The sequence below is a fragment of the Paroedura picta genome, unplaced genomic scaffold (genome assembly GCF_049243985.1).
Source record: "Paroedura picta isolate Pp20150507F unplaced genomic scaffold, Ppicta_v3.0 Ppicta_v3_sca22, whole genome shotgun sequence".
NCBI lineage: Eukaryota > Metazoa > Chordata > Lepidosauria > Squamata > Gekkonidae > Paroedura > Paroedura picta.
The window spans coordinates 4,458,971-4,475,953 of record NW_027518619.1 but is presented as its reverse complement, the minus strand read 5'-3'; the positions used below and the strand labels follow the sequence as shown (position 1 = coordinate 4,475,953).

At 46.6% G+C, this 16,983-nt stretch overlaps 1 protein-coding gene across 4 annotated transcripts in view; it reads left to right on the top strand.

Annotated features, from left to right (window-relative positions):
* LOC143828378 (protein unc-80 homolog) overlaps positions 1-16,983 on the top strand; it is a 179,704-nt gene that overhangs the window by 60,383 nt on the left and 102,338 nt on the right. For all 4 annotated transcript variants that reach the window (XM_077318769.1, XM_077318765.1, XM_077318767.1 and 1 more), the window contains exons 23-25: positions 317-529; positions 3,812-3,947; positions 12,087-12,220. In XM_077318769.1, the coding sequence (XP_077174884.1) occupies positions 317-529; positions 3,812-3,947; positions 12,087-12,220 (483 nt within the window). The remainder of the gene's footprint in view (positions 1-316; positions 530-3,811; positions 3,948-12,086; positions 12,221-16,983) is intronic.

Below are 16,983 nucleotides of genomic sequence, written 5' to 3'. Positions count from 1 at the left end.
TTTTAATAAAATCAGGCTGTGTAATAGGACTTAACAGCTTGTCACATGTTAAACTGCACCTCTTTTTAAAAAATTGTTCCTACGTAGCTTAAAGACATTCTGCCAAATGTGATACGGTCGATAGTCCTTAAAACCTCCCTATTGCATTGCCTTGTCAGTCGGTAAAATTGCATAAAGTGATCTTTAATTAAAATTGACTTGTAAGAAAATGATAACGCGCAGAAATTCTAGTGCCTATCACATTAATGGGCCATGCTAACTGAAGTGGCATTCTTGCTTGGTGGCTGGTTCTTAACGCTGTTGCTGTGTATTCCAGGAGGCGCCCGTGGTCGCGAGATCTGCCCTTTTCCTGGAATGTGCACGTTTTGTTCACCGCTGCAACCGTGGCAATTGGCCAGAGTGGATGAAGGGGCACCACGTGAACATCACTAAAAAGGGTCTTTCCCGTGGACGATCCCCAATAGTCGGGAACAAACGGAACCAGAAGTTACAATGGAATGCAGCCAAGCTCTTTTACCAGTGGGGAGATGTAAGTTTGGATTCCTTCTTACTCCTAAAAGTGAGCAAGCAGCATTTTTAGACTAAAAGCATTAGACATGCCCAAGCAAGAGATGGATGGAAGTAAGGAACTAAAAGGTTGCTACTGATGCACATAATTGTTGTATGAATTACTGTTTTTTTAAAAAATTAAGCTACATATTTTTCATCCTTAAAAACTGTTGGATGAGGAGGAATACATTTTGTTTATTACCATTCATTAAATAATGTTTATTATTAATATACTAGCCATAAAGCCCGTTGCACACATGGATGCAATGGGTGCTAGAGGGGCCCCCCTCCCTGCCCTTCTGCCGCCCCACATGCTCCTCTCCTTGTTGAGCTGGTGCCTCTCTCTTGGAGCACGGGGGCTCAGCAGGACTCTCTGCCTCTCTGGCGCCCTCCCTGGCAGTGAGCCCCACTGGAGGTGGCAGCTTGGCCGCTGCCTATCTCTGCCGCTGCTGTGGGGCCACATCCTCCAGCACCACCGCCATAGCCACGCAGAGAGCCGGGCAGGTCGGTGCAGTTCCTTCGCCCTCTGTGGGAAGTGTGTGTCTGGCCGCGAGGGCAGGTGTTGTGCGCACGGCAGCCAGGATTGGCCTGCACTCCAGGGCCGGAGAAGCCCAGAAAGGCTCCACCCTGGAGGCTGTTTCCGTTTGATTTTGTTTATTATTGTTTATTAAATAATGGTGCTGGCTTTGACATTTGCAGGACTTGAATACCTGTTAACCCTGAGTTATCATATGATGTAAGAATTAAGTTAAATGATCATAAGAATTACATGAGGTAGCTCAGGGGTCCCCAATTTGCTCCCAAGGGGACCAGGGCATCCACCAACAAATTTCTTGGAGCCCACAAAGTGTTTTTAGAAAGTAGAGGAGGGGTAAGTGGGGCTTTTAATCCACAAGACTTCTGATTGGTCTATTGATATTTGATTGGCTGTGTCGAATCTTAAAACTGTTGTTTTGGCAGCAGCTGCCACTATATCACAAAGTGGCTATATCACAGGGTGACTGAAGGTAAGCTGCAGCAGCCATTTTGTCACCAGCTCTTCTTCCTGTGGCAGCCATTTTGTGTCTGCACTCACTGTGCTGTGTCAGAATTCCAAAGGTGCCTGCAGGCTCAAAACTGATGGGAAGCTCTGTGTAGCTTATGTGTAATTCTGTTGCTTCGGATTGCTGGTGGAGAACTTAATATCCTTCGTTTTCAGGACTGTAGCCAAGATGTGGCCAGCAAATGCTCCGATCCCCCTGGAACACTTTCCCCATCTAAGAATTATTGGAGCATTTTGTCTTTAATTGGTGTCATGATGGCTTCTAGTCTATTCCAGTATGGTGACTTTTAACATATTGCCTGAAAAAATAATTTCAGCTCTTTAAATCACATCTGCCCATATACATCTAAAGAACTAATTCTGAACATAGGCCCAAAATGTAGATCAAAAAATCAGCACAATGGGTCCATGTGTGGTGGAGGGGGAGAGGCCCAGGTTTGAGGGGAACTCATTAAAGAAAAAGGGGGAATGGGATTTTTAAAAAAATGTTGAAGCCGAACTCAGCTTCTGTTTTGGGATAGCATAGCAAACCCCCCCAAAAATGGTCCAATATACAGCAAAGGAAGGAAGGAAGGAAGGAAGGAAGGAAGGAAGGAAGGAAGGAAGGAAGGAAGGAAGGAAGGAAGGAAGGAAGGAAGGAAGGAAGGAAGGAAGGAAGGAAGGAAGGAACAATAAGGGAGGAGGAGAAGGAACTGGTAGATGAAGAAGGAGGTGACATCCCAGTATCCCCATTCAGTAGGACAGCAGGAGAAGACATGCTTAGAGCAGAATGTCCTGGATGCTTCATGGTTCAGCTCTCGTGCCACCACTATCAGATTGTATGAGAGGAAAGTAACATTTGATTCATTCATTCATTCATTCATTCATTCATTCATTCATTCATTCATTCATTCATTCATTCATTCATTCATTCATTTATATTCTGCCTTCCCTTGCGGCTCAGGACAGTTTACAGAGAATGTGAAACGATTGACCTGATCCAGTGGAGCCCTAGAGGTCTCCCAGAATTACAACTGATCTCCAGGTGACAGAGATCAGGTCTCCTGGAAAAAGTGGGTGCTATGGATCATCAGTGGCAAGAGACTTGGAGCAGAGAATGCCCAGCACAGGATGTCTGATATGAGCCCACCTCTGCCTCAAGCTTATCTCAGAGGAGGTGGTGATGGTGACGGGGAGGGAGAAATGGGAGAGGAAGTGGAGAGTGGGGCTGATTCTGCACTTACTTTGTTTATTCCATTGTGGATCCTGCTGAATACAGATCAATTTGAACTCGGGTCTTCTTCTATTCCCCCCTCCCCACTGAACCAGAAGAGTGTTCTGCATGTGATCAGGGAAACTCAGAATGGGGGGGGGGGGGGCAAGCGCAGCAGGACCCTCTTTCTTTTCTTGAAGGAGGGGGGAAGAGGATTGCAGACAGCAGAGGCAGGGAATAAATCCAAGAGGAAAATCTCTGCAAAGAGAAGATAGGGCTTCTGGAGCTTCTGCTGAGAGAAGTTAGGGCTTCCCCTTTAAGGGACGCCTTTCAACCTGGGAATGAGGAAGCCTTTAAACTGACACCCTGGCCAATCAGGGCTTTTCTAAAATGTTGGAGGCTCGGCAGCAAGTTATTTCGGAGAAATCAGACAGCTTACTGATGGCGATTTTTCAAATATCGAGGGTTTTATCCACTCCAGGATATTGCAGGGGGAAAGTAGGGTCACTCTGGACCAGTCCTGCTTGTTGCACAGGAAAAATTGAAATCGCATTCAGTGTAGATGGCAGGGATTGAATCGATGGGGGCCAGGACAAAAAATGACCTGATCCTGGTCAAGGCCAAATGTGCTTCTTTGGGGCCAGGGATCATTAGCCAGATAGAGTTGGCTGAGCGTAGTGCTCTGAATGAAATGAAAGTTACCGGTCCACACATATAGGTAGAAGGTGAGTAGCAGATAAGCATACAGCCTAATAAATAGGGTTTAACAGATGCAAGGACCAAGCTGGAATAACAAGCTTAGTTTATATGGTCCCCATGGGGGAGGGGAACGCAGAGAAGGAAATAAATAGATCAACATCTGAGACAGGTGGGCCCATCTACCCTTCTTAACATGGCTCCTCACCTGAATCTGATGTGACAGGTGGAGTTCTTCATCTTTCATCAGCACCCTGGTATACGTCCGCCTAGCCATCCCTGGGTGCTTTTGTAACGCGTCTTGATTTTTCTGTTTTGGTTTCTGCCGGCAGGCCATCGGAGCCCGGCTCAACGAGCTCTGCCATTGCGAAAGCGAGAGCCCAGCCAATTTGCTGGGGCTCATTTACGACGAGGAGACTAAGCGGCGGCTGAGAAAAGAGGATGAGGAAGAAGACTTTTTAGATGACAGTAAGGAGACTCCCTTTACTACAAGAACCCCCGCTTGTAAGAATCTCCGCTTTAGGAACACTTAAATTTTTTTATTATTTTTCTCTCTTTCATTCCCTTCCCACCCTGCTGTATTCTGCACTTATCTCTCTTACTTCTCTTTCGTTGCCTGGATGTAATGCATTGTGCATTGGTTCTTTTTTTTAAAGACAGGTGTTGACAACTTCTTATAGAAGGAATAAGATCCATTAACCAATCAAATGCAGTACATTTAAATATTTGGACCAGGCCCAGGGTAGTTCTTGCCTTTGCAAATAGTTGCTGAGATGACTCATGGTTCTGGATAGGGACACCCTTCCCCCATTGACATCTAAAGCAGGGGTGGGCAAATGTGGCCCTCCAAATGTCCATGGACCACAATTCCTATGAGCTGCTGCCAGCCAATGCTGGCTGGGGCTCATGGGAATTGTAGCTCATGGACATCTGGAGGGCCACAGTTGCCCACCCCTGATCTAGAGGGTACATTCAGGGAGTTCCATGATGCCAAGGTTGCAAGCAGAATGAGAAACACATCTAGAGGTCTCTCTGAATTTTCTCCAAATTAAACACACGAGTTAGATATATATTGTCTAAAAAGTTCAGTCCTGGGAATCATTAACTGGGAAGGTCCCTGGTAATATGGCTGGTAAAGGGCTGCCTGTCCAGGAAACAGAAGATATACTGCTGATTAGAATAGAAAATATTTAGACTAGATGGTCTAATAACAATGAATAGAAGACCATCAGAAGAGCCCTGCTGGATCAGACCAGTGGTCCATCTAGTCCAGCATTCTGTCTCACACAGGGGCCAACCAGTTCCTCTGGATGTCCAACAACAGGGCACAGAGGTTGGGGCCTTCCGAAGAACATCAGAAGAGTCCTGTTGGATCAGAACAGTGGTCCATCTAGTCTAGCATCCTGTCTCACACAGTGGCCAACCAGTTCCTCTGAAGGCCCACAGGTCACATAGTGGCCGAGGCATTCCCCTGATGTTGCCTTCTGATATCCAGAGGTTCACTGCCTCTGAATGTGTAGGTTCTCTTGAGTCACCATGTCTAGTAGACATAGACTTATGCTCCACTGCAATCATAAGCAGGTTCCACTCACCTAAGATTTCAGTGAACTGTAACTCTGTACAGTGGCTGTAACTCTGCTTAGAACGACACTCTAAGGCAACTTGAAACGTCTGCCTGTTTCTCCTTGTAGAACTCCTTCACTGGCTCAAGAGGACTATGACTGATAGCTATCAATCCTTGCCACTGGAAGGTGTCGTGTTAGGTTGTCTTCGATCTCCTCCTTTCAGAAACTCTGGTCGTGGACTCTTTTCTGAATCATGGCCCTCGTGTGTTGCTTGTTAAAAAGTGATGGTGGTGCATAGATAGTTAAAAAGGTATTGGCTATGCACCAAGGTCATGATCCAGAAAGGAGCCCACCAGACTTATGCTTTGCAGTGCCCCCCTCCACAAGTAGATCACTACCACTACAGAAGTTAGAAGGGAGGCTGTAATAAACTGGCCTATCTTCATGACAATGCCATGAGAATGTAATAATGAATGAATAACATGGCATGACCTGGCTGGCCCAGGCTAGCCTGATCTCATCATAAGCAAAGAATGGGCAGCCCTGGTTATTACTTGGATGAGAAGCCACCAAGGAAGCCCAGGGTCACTGTGCAGTAGGGATGCGTGCTTCGGCAGTGCCTCCCACCGCCGGCTCGGGCTGCGGTTATCTCCGAGGTGGCCAAGCCAAGCCAAAGCACGTATCCCTACTGTGGAGGAGAAGGCCATGGCAACCCCCCTCTAAATGCCTTTCACCCTGAAAACCTTATGTAGCCACCTTAAATCAGCAGTGATGTCAGCAAAACAAAGTATTCCCCTTCTCCATGAGCCTTGCAAGCTGCCAGTTTTGTAGAAGCTTATTTAAAGTCCTGCCCTGACCTGAATGGCCCAAATTAGACTGTTCTTGTCAGAACTTGGAAGCTCAGCTTAGTGTTTGAATGGGAGACCACCGAGGAAATTGGGGGTCATTTTGCAGAGGAAGGCCATGGCAGACCACCTCTGAACATCTTTGCTTTGGAAACCTTATGGGGTCATCGTAAGTCAGCTGTGATTTGACAGCAGGATAAATAAAACTTACTTGGATAGTTCTAGCTAGCAGATCTTGCCAGATTTGGAAAGCTAAGGATGGTCGGGCCCGGTTAGTGTTTCGATAGGACACCACCAAAGAATTTGAGCGTTGGTAGGCCACGTTGGGCAATGGCAAACCACCCTTGTTCATCTTGTCCTTCTCAAACCGTACGAGATTGCCGTAAGTCAACTGCGACAATGACGTCACTTTCCACCTTCACCGACACAGACAATGTCTGATCAACAACAACAACAAAATCTTCCTGAATGGAACCTAAAGGGCATGAACCACATAGCCCTCTCGAAAAGCTGTTAAGTAAGATACAGGTATCAAAATCAGCACAACTAGGTCACTGAGAGACAAGATAAAGATCCTGAATTTTGAATTCGGGGGACTCTACCTGCTCTCAGTGTGTGGGAAAATGTGGTCTTGCAAATTAACCAAAACAAACCATATTTTTAAAAGCCTGAAGTGGTTTGGATGTGCTTTGGGGGTAGAGAAGAGAACAGTTCGGAGTAAGTGAAAGAGGAGGTCCAACAACAGGGCACAGAGGCCAAGAGCTTCCCTTGTCCCCTTCACCTTCCAAAAATTTATAGAATCCTAGAATTCAAAGTATTTCCTTTCCCCATGATCTTTTGCCAGCCACCAGTTTTGTAGAGACTGTTACCTATAGTCCTGCCCTGCCCTGAATGGCCCAGGATAGCCTGTTTTTGTCAGGTCTCAGAAGCTAAGCTGGATCCTCCGCAGTGAGAACTTATATGGGAGACCACCAAGGAAGTTGAGGGTTGCTCCACAAAGACAGGCAATGGCCAGGCAGCTCTGAACGTCCCTTACCTTGAGAACCCCACTGGGGATTGCCATAAATTGGCTGCTATTATCTATCCAGACAAGAAGACCACAGTTTCACAGATGGTTTTTAAAAAGGAAATCTACTTGGGTGTGTGAAACTTGACAAGGTGCAAACAAACTAAGCCACGTCCCCTCCTGATATGGAGTGCAGGCTACACAAGTAATCAGTACCGTATCCCCTCCAAATATCATCTGTGTATCTATGTATGTACATGTGTCCACCGTAATGTTCTGACGTTTATGTGCTGCCGTTTTCCACTGAACATGTAACGGGCTGTGGGAATTGCTTGTCAGCTGGTTGAGTTCGTTCTGCTGTGATAACGTCTGTGAACAATGCTTAGCAGGATGCTAGGAAAGGACGCGGGGAGATTGTCAGAAAGGAGCTGGGTGCTCACAGTGTGCAGATAGCTAGGCCAGAAGATGCCAGCTCCCTTCTGTTCCTTACTCAGGATTCAGCAGAGCAATCCAGCGCATGCTTACTTAAAAACAAATCCCGCCATGCTCGGTGGTGTTGCTCAGAGGTAGGAGCATAGAAAGGTCCTCATCTCTGCCCACGACTTGCAAAATTTGCTCCCACCCTCTTGACATTGTGCAAAACTGGGGAAGACGGGCTGTTTGACTGCTTCTGCCTAAACCATAAAAATGAGAACGAGAATTCTGAAGGGTAGTAGGGCTGCCAACCTCCAGGTGGGGTCTGGACATCTCCAAGGGTTACAACTGATCTCTAGACGACAGATTTCAATTCTCCCTCAAAAAACGGCAGCTTTGGAGGACAAACTCTTTAATGCTATATCCTTCTGAGGTCTCTCCTGTCCCCAAACCCTGTTCTCCTCAAGCTTCACCTCCAAATCACCAGAATTGACCTTGAATGGAGTTGGCAACCTAGGACTTTGGAATTTAGGGTTGCCAAACCCCCTGGTGGAGGCAGAGCCCCCCTGCTGTCAGTCCTCAGTGCTTTGCCACCAATCAGCTGGCTTGTGGGAGGAACTTTCCCCCCAAAATGGAAGATCCCGCCAATATGCAGTGAAGACATTGACCTCCCTTGCCCTCATAGGCAAATTTTAACATTAGATTCCTCATTGCCTTGCAAAAATTTTTGGGTCTGGTTTTGACCATCATCTTCAGAGATAAGGCAACATTTCTCAATTCAGTCCAAACCAAATAACGATCGTTTTCTTGCCTAAGTTCCTAATTTTGTTTTAGCTGGATTTTTCCTCCTAACCATTGGCCTGCTTAGATTAAATTTATTTCATTTGTTGCAAATGTGTGATTCTTCCCCTGTTCAGGTCAGTGCCTGTGAGCTCTGATCATTCTCTCTGGGCAAAAGTTTCCATGCTTTACTTACAAATACCCCCCGAAGAGGTCAAAGGGGCTTTTGCCTTCCAGGATTTCTGGCAAGGCTGAAAATAGAATTAACCCAGAAAGATTTCAAGGAAGCTTGAACGTGGACAAAGGTGGGGAATTAATTAGGCAGCACGAGGAAACAAACTAAAACAAACAACAGAAAACAGTGGGGGCATCTGAGCCTCTACATCCCTTGCAGGGAAAACCTGGGGGTGACCTAAGATATTATTTTATTTTATTTATTTTAATTTAATTTTATTTATTTGATTTCTATACCGCCCTTCCATAGGGCTGAGGGCGGTTTACATACAACATCACAGGGGGATACATGGAACGAACTAACATATAACATCGTCAAATACAACAACAATAATCTAACAGTGGTTCTAAATAACACAATTTCAGTGATCTTAAACAACAACAGTATAACAGGAACAGGAACTTAGCTAAGGTCCCTAGAGAGGTCAGACTGGTTCAGGCCATGGAGGGGATGTCTGAAGAGAACCTGTGGTCGGTCTCAGGCAAATGCCTGGTGGAGGAGCTCCCTTTTGCAGGCCCTGCGGAATTGTGGAAGTTCGGTCAGGGGCCTGATCTCCTCAGGGAGCTTGTTCCACCAGGTGGGGGGGGGACCTTGTTGAGGACCGATGTGCTTCTTTGGGGCCACGGATCACCAGCCAGTTGGCAGTGGTGGAGCATAATATCTCTATAAATCTCTGGAAACTTAGGTCCCAGTGATTCCCGGAGGACCCAAGGGACCAAGCCCTATGAAGATAGGTTGAGGGACTTGGGAATGTTCAGCCTGGAGAAAAGGAGGTTGAGAGGGGACATGATAGCCCTCTTTAAGTATTTGAAAGGTTGTCACTTGGAGGAGGGCAGGATGCTGTTTCTGTTGGCTGCAGAGGAGAGGACACACAGTAATGGGTTTAAACTTCAAGTACAACGATATAGGCTAGATATCAGGAAAAAAATGTTCACAGTCAGAGTAGTTCAGCAGTGGAATAGGCTGCCTAAGGAGGTGGTGAGCTCCCCCTCACTGGCAGTCTTCAAGCAAAGGTTGGATACACACTTTCCTTGGATGCTTTAGGATGTTTTGGGCTGATCCTGCATTGAGCAGGAGGTTGGACTAGATGGCCTGTGTGGCCCCTTCCAACTCTATGATTCTATGATTCTATGACCCCATGTCACTTCCAGCAGGTGACCCCCGGAAGTGATGAAGCAGCACATGCAAGGTTGCACACTCCCCCCCCCCAGTCCCTGTGCTGACCCTTTCTGCTGTGTCTAGAGACCTTAGTCATAATAAGGTGTTCTCAAATGGATGTTTTAGTGTGCTTTAATGTATTTTCTATTTGTCGTTTTAATGTTTAATTGTTTTGATCCAATTGTTTTTTTTTATATTCCTACCCTATCGTCGCTTGCCTTGAGTCCTGAGTTTCACGGGAGAAAGGCGGGCATATAAATATTTTGAATACCTTAATTAATGCACAGAGGCTCGAGGGGATTTTGAGGCCATCGGCGAGAGCAGAAGAGGCTCGAGGCGGTCTCTTAAACCCCTACTAGGATCATGACTTCTTCATGGTGTGCTGCTCGGTCCTATTGAACGCGTGGAGTTTCTCCGCATTCAATTGCATGTAGCTGACTCATCCCTTGGAAGACCTGTGATTTTGAGAGGGTGGGTAGGAAAGAGGTGGGCCTGTGATGCTGTGTCTTCTAAATGTACGGAGGAGGCGATCAGCCTAGCCCTTATGTCCATCCTCCCCCGTTTTATTTATTTACAAAATCTGTAACCCACCTTTCTCCTATTCCTAGAGCCACCAAGGGAGCTAATAATCTAAAACCTATATGATAAAACTCACATTTGGAAACCATCAAAATCGACCCTCCCAAACACACATCATTAAAACAAAAGCTGCTTAAAAAGAAACAGATTCAAATGAGTATCTGTGTTGGTCAGAAGCAGCACAATAAAATCAGAGTCCAGTGGCACCTTTAAGACCAACAAAGATGTATTCAGGGCGTGAGCTTTCGAGTGCAAGCACTCTTCGTCAGTATGGTTGCACTCGAAAGCTCACGCCTTGAACAAATCTTTGTTGGTCTTAAAGGTGCTACTGGACTCTGATTTTATTTAAACACAGAGTTAAAATTCGGACAGAACACAAAAACAAGGGTTAGGAGGGAGGGCTTACAGAGGGGATGCCCAATGAAACATAAATGTCTTCACCTGTTTGCAGGTGGCAGCAACAAAATAGGATAGACAAAACTCTTTGGGGACAGAGTTCCAACGATTCGGGGCCACCACCAAAAAGGTCCTTTCCTGGGTTGCCAGACCCTTCGTTTCAGAAAGTGTCCCCCCCCCCCAAGCAGGGCATTCAAAGGTGATTGTAGAGGTCTGGCAGGTTCATAAGGGAGAAGGCAGTGCTTCATAGTTCATTTTCACAGCTGAATCTGATAAATTATAGCACTGTGGATACCTTCCCCAGATTTAGAAGAAGAAGAGTGGGTTCTTTTCTCTACCCGAAGAAGTCTCAAAGCAGCTTATGATCGCCTTCCCTTCCCTCTCCCCGTAACAGAGACCCTGTGAGGCAGAAGAAGAGTTGGTTCTTGTATGCCGCTTTTCTCTACCCGAAGGAGTCTCAAAGTGGCTTACAGTCGCCTTCCCTTCCCCTCCCCACAACAGACACCCTGTGGGGTGGGTGAGGCTGAGAGAGCGCTGATATTCCTGCTCAGTCAGAACAGTTTTATCAGTGCTGTGGAGAGCCCAAGGTCACCCAGCTGGCTGCATGTGGGGGAGCGTGGAATCAAACCCAGCTCGCCAGATTAGAAGTCCACACTCCTAACTGCTACACTAAATTGGCTCTCTGTACTCATAGAGAAGGTCCAGAGAAGTTAGAATCCCTGTCCACTTGCACCTCCATAAAAATTCTGCTTGGTGCTCGGGAGTGGGGGGGGAGAGCGATTTGGATACCAAGGGAGGGATTATTCTTCCTATGCTCCTGTTCTAGAAGAATAACTCACCTAAAGTAAGGCGAAGTTTTGGCATGGTTTCTTAGACAGAGGTTGGCTGAGCAGCCGGGATGTCACAATATGCTTGCAAATGTTTTGCATTTGGAATCCCACTGGTAGCGACAGAATACTTTGTGGCAGGAGAGGAAGCAGCCCGTTTGTCTGGGAGGAAAACGTTAGGAGATACTCTGTGGATAGGGGGGAAAGCTTGAAGACTGGAGATGAAAGAGATCTCTGGAAGTTGTGGCACTCAAGAGTGTACCCCGAATCCATGGAGGCACACAAGGGATGGAAACAAAAGGATGGGAAGGCCCCTTGTCCCAGGCTGGAAAATCCTCTATCCTTCTTGGGAAAGTAAAGGATTTGGACCTGAATGCTGAGCGGAACAGGTTCTAGGGCAGGGGTAGACAACCTGTGGTCCTCCAGATGTCCATGGAGTACAATTCCCATGAGCCCCTGCCAGCAAATGCTGGCAGGGGCTCATGGGAATTGTACTCCATGGACATCTGGAGGACCACAGGTTGACTACCCCTGTTCTAGGGGATATAGCACTTCGTAAGACTATTAGGTTTCCAGACAGTTGTGTTCCATCTGTTGTGGGAGAAGAAGGCACGACAGAGCATGGGATCAGAGAAGAGCACCAATGACATTGTCCAAAAGCCAACAGAAGAATAGCATAGAAGTGAGCATGGCGTTTCACGCGGAGCTTGCATTGTGTACCATGTGTGGTATCCATTCGTTCTTAGATCCAGATGATTTGCAATAGATATTGTTTCTTAACAAATCTGTAAATACTTCTCAGGTACTGTGAACCCCACCAAATGTTGCTGCCCTTTTGCCCTGAAGATGGCTGCCTGTCAACTTCTCCTGGAAATCACCACATTCCTCCGAGAGACTTTTCCTTACATGCCCAGGCCACGAACTGAACCTCTTGTGGTAAGCAAGTGACTGAAAATGTAACATGCAGACCGTTTGGAAAGGGTGAAGAAGTAAGAATGCGCAAGTAAAGTTCAACAGATCGTTGGAGTAACTGAAGGAATGTATTAGCAGGCACGGGATCAGAGGCTGAGAACTTAACACAGTCTTTTTGTGGCTAGTGCAAGAGGGTAGAAAGTGCTATCAAGTCACAGGAAAACCAGAAGAGCTCTGCTGGATCAGATCCATGTAGTCCAGCATCCTGCCTCATACAGTGATCGAGTGGTTCTTCTGGAAGGCCAGCAACAGGGCATAGAGGCAGAGACCTTCCCTTCATTAGAACCCTGCAGGATCAGACCACTAGTCCATCTAGTCCAGCATCCAGTCTCACACAGTGGCCAACCAGTTACTCTGGATGACCAGTAACAGGGCATAGAGGCTGAGGCCTTCACAGAAACATAAGAAGTGCTCTGTTGGATCAGACCAGAGGTCCATCTAGTCCAGCATCCTGTCTTACTCAGTGGCCAACCAGTTGCTCTTGAGGGCCAAATAAACAGAGTATAAAAATCAAGGCCTGTTTTATTAACTGTCCTCATAGTGGGACAGGGTACAATTTAGAGTTGTCTCTTTTTTATTTTCACATTTTTATTTCTTCTTCTTGTAAAGATTTGAAAGGGCCCCCCCCCCATGCCGTGGCCTCCTTCCCCCTCCCTCCCAGCCATGAGGCTGCGGGTGTACTTCTAGGCTCAGGGGGAAGGCATCCTTCACCCTTCCCCCAGGCCCAGAAGCACTCCTGTGGCCTCTTCGAGACTCCAGGTGTGCTTCTAGGCCCGGGGGAAGGGCCCTTCCCCCCTCCCCCCGCCCGCATCACGGCCTTACCCTCGTGCCCAGAAGCACACCCGCAACCGGTGTGCTTCTTGGCCTGGGGGGAAGGCCTCCTTCCACCCTCCCTTCCACCCCCCGACCGCGTCGTGGCCTTCCCCTCTTTCCACTCTCCTTCCACTCCCCGGCTGCGTCGTGGCCTTCCCCCCGGGCCCAGAAGCACACCCACAGCTTCTTGCATCCACTTAAACCTACATTTTTGCACTTGTTCAACTTCCAATTCTAGCAAGTATAAACCCTTATATTATCACAGTAAATGCACTAATATATCCACGGTAGTAAACACATGATGATAAACACTCAGGGGAAAATGAAGTCTTGGCAAGTTATTAAAGATGAAGGTGTTAATATTCGATGGCTGATATAGTATCAATTAGCCTCAAGACTAAAGGAGATGATGAGTATCGAAGATGAAGTTTTAAGAGATGTGACTGGATTCGAGCAGCCAATTATAAAACAAAAAGGCCATTTACTGCGACGGGTAATTTCCCAAGGTTCCGAAATTGTTTTTAGAGCATGGGATTCATTAATGGAACTTTCCGACTTGCGCTTGTAAAGTAAACTCCGTGTTTGCTTGATGAATAATTCAGTTGAGGACTCCTTTAGAAAGATGGAATAGGACCAGATGCGCCACAGTAATTACATTTTGAATCAAAAACTTTGTAACTAATTAGGGCCAGTGGGAAGAAAAGCTTCTGTTGTCAACTAAATATTAAGCTGATTAAAAGCCTGACAAATGTAAGATCCTGCTGTTTGCGAGGCAGGCGGGGTGGAAAGCACGCTCCCTGAACATTAAGCTAGCAAGAGAATAATATATAATTAATATTTTGACATGTGGAATTGGATCCAATGTGAAATTAGAGCAACTTTCATAAGGGCATTATTTTTCAACTTTTGCATCTTGGCCTTTCTCATTCAAAGGACTTAACTTGAAACAGTGAATGGGTTTTGCTGTTTGTCCCACTCTCCCTCACCTCAATTGAACAGCAAAGACAGTCCATCTTTTCCCTTTCTTTCTTGGTCCTTGGGCACACAAGAGAAAGTTAGAATACCTGGAAGGTCATGTGAACTCTGCCTTTGGACAAGAGATGGTGGCCCATCATTAAGGTGGGTTTCTGAGTATATTGAAAGGGCAGTTTTAGAAGGCATCCATGTTGGTCTGCACTACAGCTGCCAGATTTGAGTCTTGCAATACTTTAGATCTGAGTCTAGCAATACCTTAGATTTGAGTCTAGCAAGATCTGAGTCTAGCAATACCTTAGATTTGAGTCTAGCAAGATTTGAGTCTAGCAATACCTTAGATTTGAGTCTAGCAACCTTACAGCATGGATTCCTAACCAGGGGTCTGCAGAACCCCAAGGGTCCACAGGAGGTCTGGAAAGGCTCTGCAGCCTTTCCCCTCCAGTCTTAATATACTTAGCCATAAGCTAAGGAACTGGCCCCTCCATTGTTCCTGCTCCCAAGCATGGGTGAGATTTCTTGTGGTTTCTGCACCTGGGAAGGGGTAAAGCCTGTACTCCTACTCCTGCCTTTGACCGCCTCCTGTCACTTCCCACCAATCCTGCTCAAGCCTGCCTGTTAACACAGGTGGTGATGTCACTTCCAGTGACATGTCAGTTCTGGGAGCATGGCAGGGAGGCGTGGCCTGCTGACATCACTTCCAGAGCACATTGAAGCCTGAAAAATTATTTCAAGGGCTCTTTCATGGTTAAAGGTTGAAAAAGGCTGCCTTAGAGGCTGCCTTTTGGGGGGGGGGTGAATTTTCAAGTCAGAGCTCCCTCTGTCAATTATCTGGTATCAGATAGTATCCGAGAAGGGAAGCTTGAGCCGGCCTCTAACCTGGAGAGCCAGGTTTGATTTCTCACGCCTCCACAGGGTGCCTGCAGGTTGACTTTGGGCCAGTCCCAGTTCTCTCAGGACTCTCTCAGCCCCACGTGCCTCATAAGGGGCCTGTTGTGGGGAGAGGAAAGACCATTGTCAGCCGCTTTGAGACACAGGAGGCCTGCTGGGGGACCTTGGGCCAGTCACAGTTCTCTCAGAACTCTCTCGGCCTCACCTGCTTTATAAGGTGCCTATTATGGGTTCCAGTTGTGAGCAAAAATTAGCCTTGCAGATGTTATGGTTTCAAGGGCAAATTCACAAACATCTTTAGAAGAGAATTCTACAAGATTTAACAACAACAACAAAGTAAACCCGTAGGGGATAATGGTAGCTCTTTCTTTATACCTTTAGAGATACCTGTAGCAATCATAATTTCTGTGATCACAAATCCTTTTATATGTTGGTTCCGACCTATTTTTAGCCTCAGCATCTTAAAACTGGACCTTGTTGGTTTTAATCCAGACGATTAATATAATACCTAATTAGCTGCCCCAGTACTAGCCTCATTTCTTCTCACTCAGGAAAATTTGAATATGAACTAGAATCAATTCTAATGTTGGTCAAGTCAGATGGACTAGAATTGGGGGGCCAGAGCCATGACAAAAGTTTGATTGGATTTGATACCACCCCTCACAGTGAGTGCCATCTTGGAACACTGAGCAACATAACATTCATGCATAATTAACCAAAATTTAACAGTTAAAACAACAAAACCGTTTGAGGTCTGCAAATTCCAGCAGCCACTAACTGCATGTTGCCAGCTTCAGGGGCCCTCCATGAATACACAGTTTAAGTGGGGGACATCAAGAGTGGGGGGGGGCAGAGGAGATGTTAATTGTTGCTCTGGCCTCTGAGGTCCATCTTGCAGGCCCTGCAGAACTCATTGAGCTCCAACAGGGCCCTAACTTCCTCTGGGAGCTCATCCCACCAGGCAAATGCCAGGGCTGAAAAGGCCATGGCTCTGGTTGAGACCAGGTGTACCTCCTTGGGGCTGGGGACCACCAGGAGGTTGGTGTTCACTGAGCATAACACTCTTCAGAGGGTTTATTAGGAGGGGTGCTCCATTAGATATGCTAGGCTCGAACTGCATAAGGCCTTAAAGGTCAAGACCAACAGTGTGAATTTTATCATTTTGGCGTATTGGCTTACAGCGGGATTATAAATCAAATTCACACTGTTTGGTGTATAAACCATATAATTTCTGGGCAATCAGAATGGGCTCCTAGGTATATTTCCCCCCGTTTTCAAATACTTCTTCAATGATTGCCACTGCAGAGTCTGTAATCCATTTAACAGTAATATATCAATTAAGACGTATCTCTCGGCTTTAAGCTCTCGATCTTGAGGCAATTTTACTCCTACGAGATTTGGAGGGGTGGAGGCAGGAGAAATCTAGGTTTGAGAAAAGGAGAAGGTCTAGTGCCCTAAAGTCCAAAGAAGCCATTTTCTCCTGCAGAACTGATCTATGGAGTCTGGAGATCAGTTGCAAATCAGGGAGATCTCCAGGTGCCACCTGGGAGTTGGCAACCCTGCAGTGAACACTGGTGCTTCTTGGTGGAAAGCTGGATGGGAAAGTTGCCCTTCCTCTTCAAAAATGGCCCTGCCAGCTGTTTTTATTTATGGGTGCTCGCCAGTTTTCCCCAATGGAGATAAAAACAACTCCGGAAAGTGAGGGTGAGGATCCCTTACCACTTGTTTAAGTACTTGCAAGGTTGTCACTCAGAAGAGGGCAAGGGAAGGTTTCTGTTGGCATCAGAGGAGAGGACCCACAGTAACAGCTTTAAGCTTCATATAGAACAGTACCAGCTAGATATCAGGGTGGGGTGGGGATTCTAGTCAGAGCAGTTCAGCGGTGAATTCGGCTTCCTAAGGAGGGGGTGAGCTCCCCCAACCCCCTCACTGGACAGTTATTTATCTTGGTAACTTTAGGCTTGAGCAGGGGGTTGGACTAGGTAGCCTGCATGCCCTCTTTCATTACTGTGGTTCTATGATTCTACGATTCTTTTATTTTAAGTCAGCAG